At 39.7% G+C, this 18,431-nt stretch overlaps 1 protein-coding gene and 1 pseudogene across 6 annotated transcripts in view; both read left to right on the top strand.

The window, feature by feature from the left end:
* ARHGAP20 (Rho GTPase activating protein 20) overlaps positions 1–8,498 on the top strand; it is a 127,750-nt gene extending 119,252 nt beyond the window's left edge. For all 6 annotated transcript variants that reach the window (XM_042904016.1, XM_042904018.1, XM_042904020.1 and 3 more), the window contains 3 exons: positions 1,948–2,137; positions 3,311–3,425; positions 4,326–8,498. In XM_042904016.1, coding sequence (XP_042759950.1) covers positions 1,948–2,137; positions 3,311–3,425; positions 4,326–6,181 — 2,161 coding nt within the window. In that variant the 3' untranslated portion in view covers positions 6,182–8,498. The remainder of the gene's footprint in view (positions 1–1,947; positions 2,138–3,310; positions 3,426–4,325) is intronic.
* LOC122200361 lies at positions 6,946–17,901 on the top strand (annotated as a pseudogene).
* Positions 17,902–18,431: the final 530 nt, after the last annotated feature.

Here is an 18,431-nt window from a genome sequence, read left to right as displayed (position 1 = left end):
TTGCTGGCAGAACTCACAGCTGGTATTCCGATCGCTTCCTGCCCTTATAAGGGAATAGGAAAGAAGTATCCAAAATGCAGTACTCCAGTTCTGTGAAAACCCAGGAATCCCAAAATCATTTATTTGCATTTGCTTGTTTAGTACAGTTTTTTTTTTCCTTGAGCGGCTTTCAAATATGAATTATTACCTATCTACTGCTATTGATAGACATCTATCAGTAGAACATAGTACAATTTCTGATATGCTAGAAATCAAAGCCACATCACACATGCTATCTCTATGCTTCCATTATGGTTTGGTGAAAGCCATTCAGAGATCTTGAAGATCATCTTCTCTACTTCGTTGCCCATTGTCTAAAATTTTATATTCTACAAACTGTTAAAGGATGATTAAAAAAAAAAAAAACGGTAAAATTAAGACTCCTACAAATATACGGGCGCTTGGGTGGTTCTGTTGGTTGGGCATCTGACTTCAGCTCAGGTCATGATCTCATGGTCCGTTCCATGAGTTCGAGCCCCGCATCGAGCTCTGTGCTGACAGCTCACAGCCTGGGGCCTGCTTCAGATGCTGTGTCTCCCTCTGTCTCTGCCCCGCCCCCCCACTTGCACTCTGTCTCTCTCTCTCTCTCTCTCTCTCTCTCTCTCTCTCTCTCTGAAAAAATAAACACAAAATAAAATTCTTTTCAAGAAAGACTCCTACAAATATAAAATGAACACATGTGAAAATTTTTATTTAACTCTTTAATTAATGAGAGAACCAGTAAGATGTTACCATCAGTTCAAAGGAGATTTCAGACTACCACACCTATGTAGTTGAATCAGAAATGCTGAAATGAATTTACATATGAATGCAAAACTGGCTTTTTCTACTGTAGTGTGAAGAGAAAGCAAATAAATCATTTGTCTCGCCACCAGACAGAATTGTCAAGTCCGTAGACAAATGTTAGGTATATTGCTGTCAGTAATCTAGAATTTACAGAATTATTAAATAGCTCAAAGGCATAGGGCCTCTGGGGAATCAGATAACCCAGAAGCTTATGCTAGACAATACCTTACTCTCCATTGAATACACTCAGCAATCTTCTGGTTTATTTCAATATCTTTGATAATTTGTACAAAACCATACTCAGTGTCAGTCCATCACACTTGAAGAAATGCCTCTGGGCTCTTTATGCAGCAGGAGTCAGATCGCCTTACTTTCTCTCCCAGGTTTCAGACTTCTGTCGGGAAAAAAAACAACCATGAGTATCAACATATACATCTCTTTACCGGATAGTAGTAAAAATAATTTTCAGTGAGTGATAATCTTAAGATCCCTGATCAATTACAAAATATAAACAGTAGGAAATGTACTAGTATAAGCTTGACTTATATATGTGAAAGTGATGCCAATGAGATAAAGATATTTGGGACGAAATCTGGCCTTGGAAGGTGGTGGAGCAGAGCATCAGCTCTCAGATGGATCTCAAAGTCTTAGTAGTGAAGGTTTAGGCTCTCACCAAGGGACTGCATTCCTGTGTTGCTACTTGGAAATAAAGAACCACTAAAATTTAAGTGTTTAATTTCATCAAAAAGCTCTTGGGAGGTGGGGGGTTGGTTGAGAATATCATGAAACATTACAGCATCTGCCTGAGTTAAAACACATTGTACTAATTTCAGGTACATATTTCAGGCAGCATTTTTTTTTACAAGCTGTTTTTCTGCATTCTTTTACATCTTCGCTGGGTTGTGAAGACAGTGTATGGAATAAATAAATGAATCCCCGGGGCATATTCGCATTCTCTGTGTACAGGTAGCCCTTACTTTGCATGTGCGATGTTAACTGAAACCCCACGTATCTGAACCGGGTTCTTGCTTTGCGTGGTACCCTGTGAAAACCCAGGGTTGCCTATCGACGCAAGCTTCTTATGGAATGTCTTTATTAAAGAGTGCATTTTTCTGTCTTTAGGCTATTAGACCAGCTCCCGAGAGCCAATGTTGTTCTCCTAAGGTATCTTTTTGGGATATTACACAACATTGAGCAGTGTTCCTCGTCCAATCAGATGACTGCATTCAATTTAGCGGTGTGTATAGCTCCAAGCATTCTGTGGCCTCCTACTTCCTGCAGCCCAGAACTAGAAAATGAATTTACAAAAAAGGTAATGAGGTTTCTCATATTTATGCCCTGGGGGATTGAGTCCCCATCTCGAACCTAAAATTCAGGGTATTAATTCTGAAACACATTTTCTTAAATAACTTAAATACACCTCCTTAGAAATTTGAGTGCATTGAGTGTTTTATACCTATGTTTTATACCTACCTACCTATCCTGGTAGATTATAGAAAGGTGATCTCTTAAGCAAAAAAGTGATAGCAGTTGGGTTACTTCTCTTTTCCCTTTAAGGAGGCAAAAACGCCATGACCGACTTCACCCTTACAGTCATAAGAAAGCAATTGATATATTTTAATATAGAAAAAAGGACTTTGGACTTAGATAAGCCAAGGTTCATTCCTCAGCCCCACCACTTGCCAGATGTACAATCTTGGGTGAAATTAATTACATTGATCCAGTTTCCTCATCTAAAAAATGGAGGTAGTGATACCACCTAGTTCAGTTACCTGAAATCATACTCCTCTAGTGCCTGGTAGTTAACATGGGGCTTAGGGATATTGATGCCCGTTGCTCCCAACATTCTGCCTGCTCCTTTTCCTTGTCTCTTGGAGCAAGGAAGCTAAGGAAAGGTTCCAGTACATCCCAGTGGAGGTGCAAAGCTCTCCAGTAAAATCTTACCTCTTCCCCAAGCTCCTCCAGGGAGCCTAAGGGAGGGAAATGCCTAGGTAGAGACTAGTGAGGCAGAATGCAAGGGTTCTCTAGCTGTCTCTCTACTTTACAAGAAACCCACAGAGGATGCATAATTCCCACACTTCTGACAACTGCCTTTTACATAGGAAATACATTTCATAAGTCTTTATCTAATAATGATACTTTGTGAATTTTAATGAAGTTTATTTCTTCACCCCAAATGCCCTATGAAGAATGTTTTAAGTTACCCTAATTTTAAAGACCAAGCATTAGTATAAATATGTTAGCACTGAGCTAAGGCAACAGGTGACTTCAGTCCACCAATTAAAAATAATTTCTATGTCAAAACTAGTCTTGTAAGTATCATTGCCTTTTAGGGGGAACTGTTCTGTATACTTTTAAAGGAGACATGAATTTTTCTCAGGATTCTTTTTCATTTTTGGCCAAATCAGGATTTATATGTGACATGTGACTAGTAGATGTGCTATATATGAAAAGCAGCACTTTGTTTTTGTCCTTTTTCACGCAGGTTTCTCTGCTTATCCAATTTCTGATTGAAAATTGCTGTAGGATATTCGGAGAAGAAATCACTTCCCTCTTAGGAGAGGTTTCAGTGAGGTGTGATGCTCAAGAGAATGCGTCAGGTACTGTCAGTGCTTGGAACAGTGTTTGCCGGGGCCGTGGCTGTCTTGGGGCCACAGCTCAGGGAAGGAGGCCCCTGCTCCTCCCTGGACCACCTGAGTGTTAACACTGGTGGGGTTAAGCAATGTGTAAGATGAGGTCCAAGACTTTCAGAAGCGTCATCTGGTATGTTTCTGCCCTTTTAAAAAATCTTTACAAAGGTCCCTAATGTCTGCAGTACCACTGCTGTGGCTGAAACTGGCATGAGAAGCCCAGCAGGGAGAGGCAGGCCTGCTCTTCTTCCCCCTCCTCCCTCCGAGCGGCCCAGAGACACTCCAGCCAAGCAGCAGTTTAGAAACAACCAGCACTGTGGGGCCTGGGGCGATTTTGAAACCATTCAACCTTCCAGAATTACTAGTTAGGTTATCTTTGACCAGTTATTCTAGGCCACTGAACATGAATATTTTCAACTATAAATATAGATAACCATAATATCTAACCTCTATGGTTGTTGTGAAGGTTAGGTAAAGTAGTGAATGGTAAAGAGTTTTGCTTAGTAAGGTTTCTCTGAGACTAAATCGTGTGCACTCACCAGCAAGCAGCTCCTGAACCTGGATACACCCGGCATGAATTCCTTTGTCTTTTTTACCATTTCTTGGTATTACAACATGTCCTCATTGCTTTGAGGAAATCTTAATTAAGAAAGCCTATTTCTTCAGGAACTGAGTTAAATTTAGTATAATGCAACATTTTTTTTTTAATTCTGGGAAGACAGTGAAAGTTCCTTTCTTTCTTGAGAGTACGAATTTGAACAATCTATATGAAAGGAGAATTAAATTAACATAGATTTTTTTTTCTTTTTTTAACACAGCATGCAATTTCGGTAAGTAAAAATGTTAATTATAGTTTGATTTTTTTGACAGATATCTCTTGCTTCCAACTGAACGACTCCTCCTATGACAGCTTGGAAAATGAGCTAAATGAGGATGTCGATGCTCCTTGTAGTGACTTGGTGAAGAAACTTGGTCAGGGTAGCAGAAGCATGGACTCTGTGTTAACTCTCAGTGACTATGACCTCGACCAGCCTGAGGTGGAAGGCCTCTTAACCCTGAGCGACTTTGACTTAGACCGTTCTAAAGATGAAGACATTCAAATGGAACGGCCTCTTGAACCCAAGCCGGTGGACCTCACGGGAGTGTATGCAAAGGTCCCACTGCGGGATCAGGCCCGGGCCCCGTCGGGCCTGAGCACTCCTGGCTACCTGTCCACAGCTGCCGCAGGGGTTCCAAAAAGCCTGAGGCGACACCGACGCTCCTCAGAGCCCAGCATCGATTATCTAGATTCTAAGCTTTCGTATCTCAGGGAATTTTATCAGAAAAAGCTACGCAAGTCCAGCTGTGATGCAATTCTCTCTCGAAAAGATGAGGATTATCTGAAGCAGAATCAACCCCTCCAGGAAGAGGGTAAGACATGTTTTAAACAGAGTTTAGTCACAGGCACTGATACCAAGAAAAACGCCACTAATAAAAATGTTAAGAAGAAAAGCTTGTCTGGTAATGAAGGAAATCATGTGAAACTCTTTTCTAAATCCAAGCCAGTGGCCATTTCTGTGGCATCTTACAGTCACATGTCGTCTCAGGACCATCCCGGGAGCCAGCCCTTCGGCACAGACACATCTGGATACTCCCCGACACACACAGCGGATGCCCTCAAGAGCTCGCGGAGGCACCGGCGCTGCTCGGAGCCCAGCATGGATGACCAGCACTGCAAACTGACCTATCTCAGGGGAATTTATTCAAAGAAACAGCATAAAACCAGCTGCGGAGCCGGTCTCCTGCACGGAGAGGAAGCTTATCTGGAGCGGCACAAGTCTTTGCAAATGGAGGGGCAAAAGCTCATTAACCAGAGTTTGGTGATGGGGATTGAGGTGGGCAAGAGCAGTAGCACAAACAGGAACACCGAGAAGGGCTTGCCCCCAAGACTAAATGTTTGCCCGCGGACCAGCTACTCCAGCTTGTCCTCCCCAGGCACTTCCCCCTCTGGCTCGTCAGTGAGCTCCCAAGACAGCGCTTTTTCTCAGATTTCGGAACACTCTGTGTTTACCCCCACTGAAACTTCCTCTCCAATAGATTGCACTTTTCAAGCTCCAAGAAAACAGGAAGAGCTTGCTTCTGATTTTAGCAATTCCAGCCTCATTTCTGCAACTCCTGGTCCCTCATCAGGGCAGGCCAGCAGCCGCCTGGCGTATACGAAAAAGGATGTTGTAGAGTGGCACTCACAAATACATTCTGTAACTCTTCACCCAAGCACATGGTTGAGAAATGGTGTGGCCAGTTTGAAAAACTGGTCCCTCAAGAAGAAGGCAAGGGCGTCCAGACCAGAGGAAAAGAAAGTAAGTTCTCTAAAAGGACCCATGGAGCCACCTCCCTATGCTTCTGGTATTTCAGAAGCCAGCCCACTGCAAGAGACACAGGAAGACATGCCCCAAAGGGCAGCGGAAGGACTTGGAGCTGTGCAGACAGCCCAGTGGTATAGCTCGTACCCCAGCCAGGACTCAGAGAAGCACTGTAGCTCTCCATTCAGCCTGGTGGAGGACGGACTCAAGCTTTGTGTCAAGTCACACAAGGAAGGAGAGAGCAGTGAGCAGCGCTCTCCTGGTACTCTGCCTTGGAAGAGATCCTCACCCAGCTCTTTGACTGTGGATGATGCACCCAGCCCAGACTCGGGGCCTACAGTGGTTTGTGATATTGGGGACCAGCATTTAACCAAAGACGTTTAACCATAGTAAGAACGTGATAGGTACAAGAGCAGAAACTGGGCTAATGATGACATAAAGACAAGAGTACTATGACCCCTTTGTATAAAATACGTGGGATGGGTAGCATAAGGATAATCATTGCTAACACTTAGGACAACAAAAGAATTCTCTTTACTGAGACTATTTGGCAAAAAGTTTAGACTAACAAATTTCAGCTCCTGTTTGGGAGGCTTTTCCTTATTAGAGCATGGGATTGGTCCTATCATGTGTTTTTAGAGATAACTAGCAGGGGGCCAGAGAAAACATCTTCTGTAGGGAGAATATGGCCTACATGTTGAGTGAGATTCATATCCTGAGGCCAGGATATCATAAGTGAAGAATAAGGACTGTGGAAACGGGGAGGGTGCAGAGAAACGTCCGTGTTCCGTGGAATATGTTTAATAACTAAGCAAGAAAAGGCCACTAATCAAAGTATTAAAAAAAAAGAAAGTATGTCCAGTAATGAAGGAAATCATGTGAAACGTTTCCCTGAATGCAAGCCACTAGCCACTTCTGTGACATTCTCTAGTCACGTGCCATCACAGGAAGACTCCAGGAGTCAGCCCATTGATGCAGCTAGAATGGAATAAACTAGAATATCCAAGAGCCATGAGTATGATAGTTTATTTGTTGGTTGTGTTGGTTGGTTTTTCTGTTGGTGTTCCACTGTTCTTCCAAGGCTCCAGGACACAGGGCTGTGAGGAGGAAGAAGGAAATGGTTGCTTGTTTCAGGGTCCTTTTTAAAGATGCCAGTGCTAGGAACATTCTCCAGAAATGCAACTTTTCCTATTAGGAGGCGACCTCCTGACCTCATGCGCTGTCCTAGTGAGGCAAAGAGGGCCACACGAAGCTGCTGCCAGCATGCGCTCGATGAAGGCTCCTCTTTGCTGTGCTGGGTGGTGTTTTTCCACAGCCCTGCCTCTTTGATTAGCAGCCAGAAACAATTACTGGTAAATCATCCCCTTTCTGACGGCCACTGGCAGTTGAGAGAGAGGTTTTAAAGTTGGCAGTTTACAAAGAGTCACAGAATGGAATCCCCACCAAAGTAGCAGTCAGGCCTTCCTCTCAGACAGTCATTGGCTTTGGATTTTCTTACCTCCACAAGTTTTATATACTTTTGTCCCAGAGGATTCATGGTTTACATCCCATTAGTTTATCTCACATCCATCAATGCTTCTCCCCTCTCTGACCTTAAAGGTCATACCTGTACATCTCCTGGATTATCTCCACGGATTCTTAGGCCTCCCGGCCAGTATGAAAGGATAGAATCAGGAATGGATGTGCATCTCCCTTCATTTTAGCTACTTACGAGAAGTTGCTTAGAACCCATTTAGTCTCTAATTCACCATCAGATGGACCTTTCTCCCACAAACTAGCTTATCCCCAATTATTTTTCTTAGCCACTAGGAAACTTTCATGTCAAATGTTCTTTCCCTGTTGTCCTAAAGGTTTCCTTTTTCAGTTATAGGAAAAAAAATAATAATGTTTTCTGTAAAGTAGAAGTCCTTTCAGTATTAGCTGTAAGTGCTGCCTACCTCTGTGGGACATGGCCCCTGTTGGCCCTAAGCATTGTAATTAACTTTCAGAACTCTGTTTCCAAAGAGCTCCTTCATGACACTGGCCATCTCAGTCACAGATGTGAAGTAGATTGTACCTTATGAACAGCCACTCCTGTATTTAGACTCCTGAGTGTCCATATGCATCTTTTGTGGTATAATATCTAAAGGCAATAGGGATTCATTTCCCTTACCCTTAGGGCTTACTACTGTTGGAACTGCAAGATGTGAATGACATTCTTACAGCTTGGAGTGTCTCTCTGGAAGAAATTGTTTCTCCACTTACAAAATAATAGTTCTGTCCTTTTTTCTTTCATATGGGTGGGTAGAAAATTATCTACCCAATTTGAAGCATAGAAGAAAATAGATGCTGAGGTTTTCAATAACTATTCCTATTCGCTGTGTTCCCTTAGATACTCCTGTAATATTTCATGTGAATAGTTTGTTAATATTGCTGTAAAGTATTATATTGTATGATTTGAAGACAGACTACATGTCATTTTATTATACTCTGTCAATCTATAATATATTAGACTGATGCTTTATCTAAAATGCTTTGAGTTTGTATAATATATCTTGACAAATTTTACTACCATATGTAATGTAATAAATGTGTATTTTTGTACTTGCAGAAACTGCTGCTAACTTTTAAAGTTGTTTGGTTTTCAAGGCACTGATAATGGATATGTATGAAGTCCATGCTGTCTATTAAATAATAAAAAATATACATGCTGTAGAGTTAACAGTCCCTCCAGAGCAATATTGCCCTTTGTAGAATTGTTAAGGAACCCAACTTCTGCTTAAGCTTGGAAATTTTATAAAATGTACTTAATATTGAATTGGAACTTTGAACTTTTAGTCATAGACTATGGTCAGTCTTTCTAGAAAAAGAGGGTGTTTTTTTTTTTCTTTTATGTTTTCCTAATCTTATCATTTACCAAATAAGTCCTGCTTTAGACACATCATCTTCATTTTCTTAGAGATTGTGTTTTAATTTTGCTCCTGGAATCAGATATGGTCTATGTTCTCATATCAAAAGAACCATTAATTCAATTTGATCGATTGTAGATCTTCTTACCCAAATTTGAACCATTCTGCCCCGAGTACCCAGTTGACCCCAGACACATCCAGACAATCCAAGATGTCTGGATTCAGGGACCCCAACACATCAGAACTTATAAAGTCATGTAAACTTACTAAATGCTACCGGTCTCTCATGACTGCTGTATGTTTCCCTTCTCAGAATTCATTGGGGTTCACTCTGTGCAAGTTCAGCCACCACTTCAAAGAGATTCAAAAATATAAACTACCTTAGTCCAGAAAAAGTGATTTGCCCTAATGGAACCCTGAAGACTACCTACCAACTCCAGTTGGAAATGGCACTGATTATATCTGGGTTGTGTACAGAGACAATGATGTTAATTTCTCTCTAAATTTTACGGAAATACAGATAATTTTGCTTTTAAAAAAGAGTTCAGTCGACTGAAAACACTGGATTCAAGGAATTATCTCACGTTGTGTTTTTCTACTTTTCATGGCATGACATTGAATTTGAAAGGATCTAATGTATCCTTGAACTACTGGCATATTCTGTCTGTTGAAAAGAAACTCTTAAGAATATTATGTATCTTAATCATAATTATGGTAGTAAGTGTTTTACTGATATTTTCCTACCTTGTCATGTTTTAATGGCTTGAGAGGAAGTCTTTGTAAACTGCATAGATCAATACAAAGAAAAAATGGAATAATAAAGTTAGGTAAGATGTTAACTTTCTTTTAATATCTATTCTGGTTATCAGGATATCTCATAAGCTAAGTTTCCTGCTGAAAGGAAGAGTTCTCTTGAGTTCTGTGCTGTCTACCCCAAGTATGAGTCCTGCTCATTTTCTGAGCCACCTGTGAGTATAAATCCTTCATCTTTATTGTTTGTGGGGTTTTTAAAATCCAGTGAGCTCCTTGAGTTTCCAGTCTCCATAATGTCAGATGTATGGTAGAATTGGCAAAAGGTGTGTAATTTGGAAAATTGTGTTGTAAAGTCTCAAAGAGACATGTACAGAGGGAGGTATTAGATGCATATTGTCCCTAACTTCATAGAGTGTGTGTTTACTAGAGCATACATATGTATGTAGATAATTCAGGGTCTTTTTCCAGCCTATTTAATTTGTGAGGGCAAAGTAAATACATTTTCTGGAGTTTGATTTTATTTCACATGGCAGTATTAAGGTGCAGACACGAAGGGAGGGATTTAAATATTATTTACGTATAGGCTTGATTCTAAATCACAGTAACTTGGAATCAAATTCAGAACTTCTGGCAGCTTCTTGATCTGCTTTGAAGAGTGAATATATTGGCCAAAAACCTGAACTTATGAAATAGACCCATTTCTGAGCAAGTAACATGGATGGTATAAAGAAATACTCTGCCAGGTCACAGGGGCTGTGATTGCTACCGCCTAAAATTTTCAGGATGAAAAGAAACATTATATATCTCTGTTCAAGAATGAGATGACTGAAAAATAAAAGAAGATAAAAACAGAGAAGGAGGCAAACCATAAGAGACTCTTAAACACAGAGAACACACTGAGGGTTGCTGGAGGGGTGTTGGGTGGGGTGGGTGGGATAAGTGGGTGATGGGCATTAAAGAGGGCACTTGTTGGGATGAGTGGGTGTTATATGTAAGTGATGAATCACTAAATTCTCCTGAAACCAACATTCCACTATATGTTAACTAACTTGAATTTAAATTTTAAAAAAAATGAGATGACTGAGAAGCAGAATCATCAAAATACGTGAATACAGAGAAGCTAACTTATTGAAGGTACAGTAAATGGAGAGAGGAGGAGGAAAGCTGTGGATGAGCTCATTAATTAAAGCAAGAAACTGAAGTCACAAGGAGTTCAGAGAAAATTGGAAAAGGGGGAAGAGTGAGGCTTGCGGGGAGTGGAGGGTGTCATAAATGATTTAATGCTATTCAGGTAGTTTAATTGTTATTACCAGGTACTCTTCTAGTCCCTAGAGATACAAGGTGAAAAAAAAATTGTTTCAGTCCTCAGGAACTTTAAACAACTAAGGAAGAAATTAGGCTGTGTAGAAGAAAGCTAATAGTAATATTCACTGGGCACTTACCGTTGCCTGCAGGCAACTGATAATCAATACATCCTATGTATTGTTTCATTTAATGCTCACAGTAGTCCTGTATGGTGGGTACATTCAGCTAGAGCATCAGTCTGACTGTGGGCTCTTTTTTCTCACCTTTTCACCTTAAAATTGGGATGGTAATAAAACTTCTTCCACAATAGGGGCATCTGGGTGGCTCAGTCTGTTGGCGTCCAATTCTTGGTTTCGGCTCAGGTCATGATCTCATAGTTTGTGAGAGAGAGGCCCACATCAGGCTCTGTACTTACAGCATGAAGCCTGCTTGGGATTCATTCTCTGCCCCTCCCCCCGCTTCTCTGCCCCTTCCCAGCTCGCTAGCTCTCCTTTTCTCGAAATAGAGAAGTAAACTTTAAAAAAGAAAAACTTCTTCTGTAATAAAGCAGACAAAAGTTACAGGCATGAGGACCAATCCAAACTCTATTTAAAGTTAAGGAAACAGCTAGATATATCTAATATAAAAAAATAATAACCCAGTATTGGGACTAATTCAGAAAACTATGACAAATGTAAAAATTATTGAGCTGAAAATTTGTTCCAGAGAAAATGGTGTCGACTTGTGTCTCCCTACTTCTCCCCACTAAATACAACTACCAACCCTGGAAATAATACAAAAGACTACCAAAGGAGAACTCTAAATGGTGGTAAGGGGAAGGTGAATTGGTTCAGAAACCTAGGGCTAGAGAAACAGCACAGTAATTGAGCATCTTACATCCCCTTACCCCATAGAAAAAGGCGACCAAAGCCTACCTTTCTCAGCCTGGCAACAGAAGACAGCCCAGATGTGTGCATTTCCCCCGTGATCAATCCAGAGTCCCTCTGACACCTTCAGGTAAGCCAGACACCACCCGCAAGTGGAATAGATGAATGCCCTGCTAACAAGTGGCCGTGGCGAGAGTTATCCTTTCCTACTAGGCCTGAAATCCCTCTTCCCCACTGGGAGATACCAGAATGGCCAGGCAACAACAGAAAGAGGAACCCAGTCAGAACAGGCAGCTCGGCCTGGGAAACATCTCTCTCTCTCTCTCTCTCTCTCTCTCTCTCTCTCTCTCTCTCTTTCTCTCTCTCTTTCTCTCTCTCTCTCTCTCTGCCCCTTCCCAGCTCGCTAGCTCTCCTTTTCTCAAAATAGATAAGTAAACTTTAAAAAAGAAAAACTGATGCCCAGCAGGCATAAGACTCCCCTCCCCCAGCCAAGACACCAAGACAGCCAGATGGCATGGTCAGGAGGCCTCTACCATGAAAAGCACCAAGCCAGGGAATCTAAGGCCTGTGGGACTGAGAGGCTTCTCTGGCTGAGAACAGATCACAAAGACACCAGAGAGTCTAAAAATTAAGTGGCCCATGGACCCACAACTCCTGAATATAGGCCAGGACCTGTGAGTAATAACATCCAAAACATCCAACATTTGTATCTTTGGAGTTCCAAAAAGAACTCCAAAAGGCTGAAACAGTCATTCAGGGAAATGGTGACTGACAACAGCCCAAATTTGGTGAAAGACCAATCTGCACATTCCAGAAGCTGAATAAGACCCAAACTAGATAAAGCAAAACTATATGTCTTAATTAAATGTTTAGAAACTAAAGACAAAAAAAGGTCTTGAAAGCAGACAGAAATGACATCTTACCTATACGGGAACACTAATTTTCAGATTAATCATTTGAAACCACAAAGACCAAAAGAAAGTGGCACATGAATTTTCAAGTGTTGAAAGAAAAGAACTGTTAACCCAGAATTTCGTATGCAGTGAAACTGTCTTTCATGAATTAAGGGTAAATAAGGACATTCTCAGATGAAAGGAAACTTAAGAATTTATCACTAACCGGTATACCCATTAAAGATTGGCTAAAGCAAGTTCTTTAAACAAAAAGTAATAAAAGGAGGAAATTGGGAGCAGTAGGAAGGAAAAAAGGACAGCAGACAGCAGGAGTGAGAGTACTTGATAGACTAGTCTCATGAGTTTTATAAATCATATTTAGTCCTTGAAACAAAAATTGTAGCATCATTTGATACTCAGGACAGGGGCACCTGGGTGGCTCAGTTGGTTAAGCATCTCACTCTTAATTTCAGCTCAGGTCAGATCCCATGTTGGGCTCTGCTTACAGAGCAGAACCTGCTTTGGGATTCTCTCTCCCTGTCTCTTTGCCCCTCCCCCACTTGCATGCACATGCACTCTCTCAAAATAAGTAAACTTTATTAACAAAAAAAAAAGATACTCAAGACAATGATATTTAAAAGTGGGAAAAATAAAGAGAGCTAAATGGAAATGGAGTTCTCATATTTCCCTCGAAGTGGTAGAATGTTGACTAGTGAAATAAGATATGATATATATGTGTATTTTAATACTTAGAGCAACTATAGAAACTATATATTTGGAGAGTCTATCTCTCTAAAACACTAAGTAAATCATGGTGGAATCCTAAAAAAAAATGGTTAACCCACAGTAAGGTAAATAAAAAGAGGAACAAGAACCAGAGTAAAAAGAAAAAAAGAAAAGAAAACAAATAAAATGGCATACTTTAGGTCTAACATATCAAGAATTGCCTTAATCACAAATGATCTACATAGACTAATCAAAAGACAAAGACTGACAGAGTGGATTTAAAACAAAACAAAAAACTACCTAACTATATCCTATCTACAGGAAATTTACTTCAAATTTAATGACCTATGTAGGTTGAAAGTAAAAGGATAAAAAAGATATACCATGTAAACATTGATCAAAAGAAACATTGATCAAAAGTATTAAAATTGGATAAGGTGGACTTGAGAGCAAAGAAAATTGCCAGCGACAAGGACATTCTATAACAATAAAGGGCTCAGTCCGCCAAGAAGACATCACAGGCCTAAAATGTGTATGCACAAACAACAAAGCTTCAAAATATATAAAACAAAAACTGACAAAACTGAAAACAGAAATAAACAAAACCACAATTACAGTTGAAGACTTTAATGCTCCTCTCTCACTATTTGATAAAGCAACTAGACAGAACACCACCAATGATATAAAACTCATGAATGCCATAAACTGAAAGCTTAATATTGGCAATTATAGGACATTTCACCCAAAGATAGCAAGATACACATTCTCTTCAATTGCCCATGGAACATAGAACAGACCATGGCCTGAACCATAAAACATTAACATTTTAAAAGAATTAAAATTATGTTGCATATGTTTTCTGAGCACAATGCAGTCAAACTAGAAATCGATAACAAAGATAACAGGAAAATCTTCAAACACTTGGAAGCCAAAAAACACACTTCTAAATAATCTATTGGTCAACGAGGACGTTTTAAAGGAAATTTTTCTAAATCGTACAACTAAATGAAAATACCTGTCAAAATACGTGGGATACTGCTAACAGTGTTGAGAAAAATGTATAACATTGAATGCTTACATCATAAAAGGAAAGATCTTAAATCAATAAGCTAACTTTTTCAAGAAACTAGAAAAAGAAGAGCAAGCGGAAGAAAGGAAGTGAGAAGGATTAGAATAGAAACCTATAAAATTGAATATAGGAAAACAATAGAGAAAATGCAAACAACAAGTTCATTTAAAAAATAAAGTATAGGGGCACCTGGGTGGCTCAGTCGGTTAAGCGCCCAACTTCAGCTCAGGTCATGATCTCACAGTTGGTGAGTTCAAGCCCCACGTAGGGCTCTGTGCTGATAGCTCAGAGCCTGGAACCTGCTTCGGATTCTGTCTCCCTCTCTGTCTGCCCCTCCCCTGCTTGCACTCTCTCTCAAAAGTAAATAAACATTAAAAATAAATAAATAAAGTATATAAACCTCTACTGAGACTGATGGCAAAAAAATTGAAAAAAAACCATAAATCACCACTATCAGAACAAAAACAGGTTATCATCATAGATTCTACAGTATTAAGAGGATAATAAAAGAATACTCTGAATAATTTTTACATTCATAAATTTGACAATTTAAAAGAGATGGGAAAATCCCTCAAAAAGCACAAATTACCAAGCTTCAACCAAGATAAAAAAAAATCTGACCATTCCTATAGCCATTAAATAAGTTGAAGTCACAATTTAAAAACACCTGAAAATAATAATAAATACATACACACAAGCTAATAAAAATCTCTAGGCCTAAATGGTTTCACTGGAGAAGTCTAACAAACATTTAAAGAAAAATTAACACCAATTTACATACAATGTTTTCCAGAAAATAGAAGGGAGCACTTGCAATTCATTTATGAGGCCAGTATTACCCTGATAAGGAAACCAAAAGAAGCCAGTACAAAAACAAAATTGCCAATTAATGTCTCTCATGAACTTAAATGCCAAAAAACAAAAATATTAACAAACCAAAAACAGTGAATAAAAAGAATTATGTGATATGACCACGTAGAATTATTTTCCAAGTATGCGGGATCGTTTAACATTTGAAAATCAGTCAGTGTTACCTATGAAAAGCTAAAGATGGAGAATCACAATGTATCAATTAAGACAAAAACATTTGACAAAATTTGACTCCCATTTGTGATTTTTGAAATTCAACAAATTAGAAGGAAATTATCTCCACATCTACAAAAAGTCTACAGCTATCATCATGCTTCATGATGGAAGAGTACTTACTTATTCCTAAGATTGGGAACAAAGCAAGGATGTCTGTTGTTACTACTCTTATACTACTAGAAGGTATAGCCACTGGGATAGGGCAAGAAAAAATTTAAAAAGATACCCTGGGGCACCTGGGTGACTCCGTTGGTTAAACATCCTGACTCTTGATTTCGGTTCAGATCATTGACTCACAGTTTGTGAGATTGAGCCTTGCGTTGGTATCTGCCATGACAATGTAAAGCCTGCATGGGATTCTTTCTCTCCCTCTCTCTCCTCCTCACACACTCTCTCTCTCTTCTCCCCCACCAAATAAATCAATAAACCTTAAAAAAAAATAAATAAGTAAAGATACCCAGATTGAAAAAGACGAAATAAAACTGTTTGCAGATGATGTGATTGTCCACATAGAAAATTCCAAGGAATCTACGGAAAAAAAAAAAAAAATCTCCTACAAGTAATAACTGAATTTAGCAGGGTCACAAGATACAAGGTCAACACACAGAAATCCTTTACACTTGTATATGCAGAAACTAAAGTTAAAAACAATACCATTTATAATCACTCAATAAACTTAAATACTTTAATACAAATTTAATGAAACATGCATTAGATATGTATTCTGAAAATTACGAAATGTTGACAAAATTCTGATGAAAGAAATGAGACCTAAGTAAATGGAGAGAGATGCATGGAGTGGAAGAGTCAACATAGTAAAATGTCATCTCTTCCCAAATTGATACATAGGCTTAATGCAATCCCAGCCAAAATCCCAGAAAGGACTGTTGTAGACAGACAGACTTATTCTTTACAAAATACATGTAAAGGCACAGGCCATAGAATAGCTGAAACAATTTTGACAATCATGAAGTGAGAGGGATCTCTCTATCCAATATTAAGACTTCCTGTAAAACTACAGCAATCAAGACGGTATGGTATTGGAAAGACAGACAAATAGGTCAGTGGAATAATGACCTACACAAATATGGTCAACTGGAATAGAGATCAGGTCGCCTTTTCTACAAACAGTGCTGGTGCATCTGGACATCTAAAGGCAAAAAATACAACAACCTAAATTTCACATGTTGTACAAAAAATTCAAAATGGATCGTGGAGTTAAATGTCAATTGTAAACCATAAAACCTTTAGTAAAAATAACAGGTGAAGACCTTTAGGATCTAGATGTAGGCATAAACTTCTTAGATTTGACATTAAAAGCATGATCTATAAAAGGAAAACATTGGACCTCATAAAAATAAAATAAAACAAATTGGACCTCAGCAGAATTAAAAACTTTTGCTCTGAAAGAACATGTGAAGAGGATGTGAAGCTCTACCCTGGGAGAAAATGTTTGCAAGGCACATATTTGACAAAGTAGTAGGATCTAGAATATGTAAACTCTCAAAACTCAATAGTAAAAAAAAAACAAAAACAAAAACAACTTTTTTTTAAAGTCTGGTCTGGCCTATAAGGAGTTTGAAAGTTTTCCTCACAACAAGCAAAAAGGCTGAACAAAGAAAATCAACAAGTCTCCTCAGATCCATCAGAGAATGGAGACTGAAGGTAAAACTGCTGCCCCCAAATTGAGAGAGACAGGCAAGCAGATACACAGAGTGACAGCACCCCAGAACAGACACCCAGAAGTAGAAACTTTTGCTGGAACCAGTACTGAGTAAGAAAAATTGTAATTGACATATTGTTGGAGGCTCAGCCTAAGACAAGTTTGAGAGTTAAAAGTTCCAGGGTGCCCATTCTTAGGAGACCACCACACTTTTGTGAGTTTTACTGACAGGAGCCTTACCAAGTTCTCACGGTAAAGATCAGAAAAAGGATCTTTTGCACTGATGGAGTCAAGGTGGGAGAGTACACACGCCCTTGCCCTTGGCAAACTGGATGGTTGTGGTGGGGCCTTTACAATGGGTACCACAGGTGCCCATTGAATGATACCTTTCAAGCAGTCAAAAGGTTTTTGCAATTCTGCAGTGGGAATAAACCACAGACTATAAGGCAGTTTGACAGCTTTTAGAACCAGGGCTCCGCAGTCGGGAGGTAGCTTTGCAGTTGGGAGGTAGCTTTGCCGTTTCAGAGTACTTTTCCATGATTGACGGCAGCATGGTTCAAGTCAGGGGGAAAGAGATCCCTGGAACTCCATCACAAGGGGTGCCTTAACGGAGCCATGCTGGCAGCAAGAAGGACCAGTGGCATGGTTGGGTCAGCCACAATGGGTGGCATTCTCCTAGCATTAATTGAAGGAGCTGCCTTGTTGACAAGGTCTGCCTCTGCACAATTTCTCAATGGTCCTCAGTTTGCTGAAGACCCCTCTCAGTTGCCTTCAGCCCCGTTACCATCGTCACCTTTTGGAAATTATCAACCATATCAATACACTTTCTTTCCCAGGATTTCTGTAACAGAATGAACGGTAGTTCAAGAAGGAATTTGAGAAGATAAGTTACAGTCTGTTTTTAAACCATAGGTGAGATAGCTATGGCCAGATAGGCTATGAAAAGACACTTAGCTCTTTTTTTTTTTCTATTTAAAGGAACATGGGGAGGGGCAGATGGTAAAAGATAACACATTTATTTATTCTCACTTGAATTGCATTTGTGATTAAAATAGCTAATATCTTTAAAAGAAAATATAATAAATACTTCAAAGATGAAGGACCAAAGGGCAAACAGCAATGAAACCTGACCGTCATTTCCTTGGGCCCATCTCCACCTGGTTTTGTGTGTTCTGTCAGTCAAACAATAAGAATCTACTGGAATTTGCTCTTTCAAAAGGAAGGAAGGAGGGAAGGGAAGCAAGGAAGGGAAGGAGAGGGAGGGAGGGAGGAAGGAAGGAAGGAATCAAGGAAGGAATTTCATGCTTCCAGCAAGGAGAAAAGCAGCCATTTTGAAATATGCCTAGAGTATTCTGTACTTTTTCACAAGGCCCACCCTGAAGGAA

The sequence above is a fragment of the Panthera leo genome, chromosome D1 (genome assembly GCF_018350215.1).
Source record: "Panthera leo isolate Ple1 chromosome D1, P.leo_Ple1_pat1.1, whole genome shotgun sequence".
NCBI lineage: Eukaryota > Metazoa > Chordata > Mammalia > Carnivora > Felidae > Panthera > Panthera leo.
The sequence above is the reverse complement of the archived record's forward strand: the minus strand, read 5'-3'. Positions and strand labels throughout refer to the sequence as shown.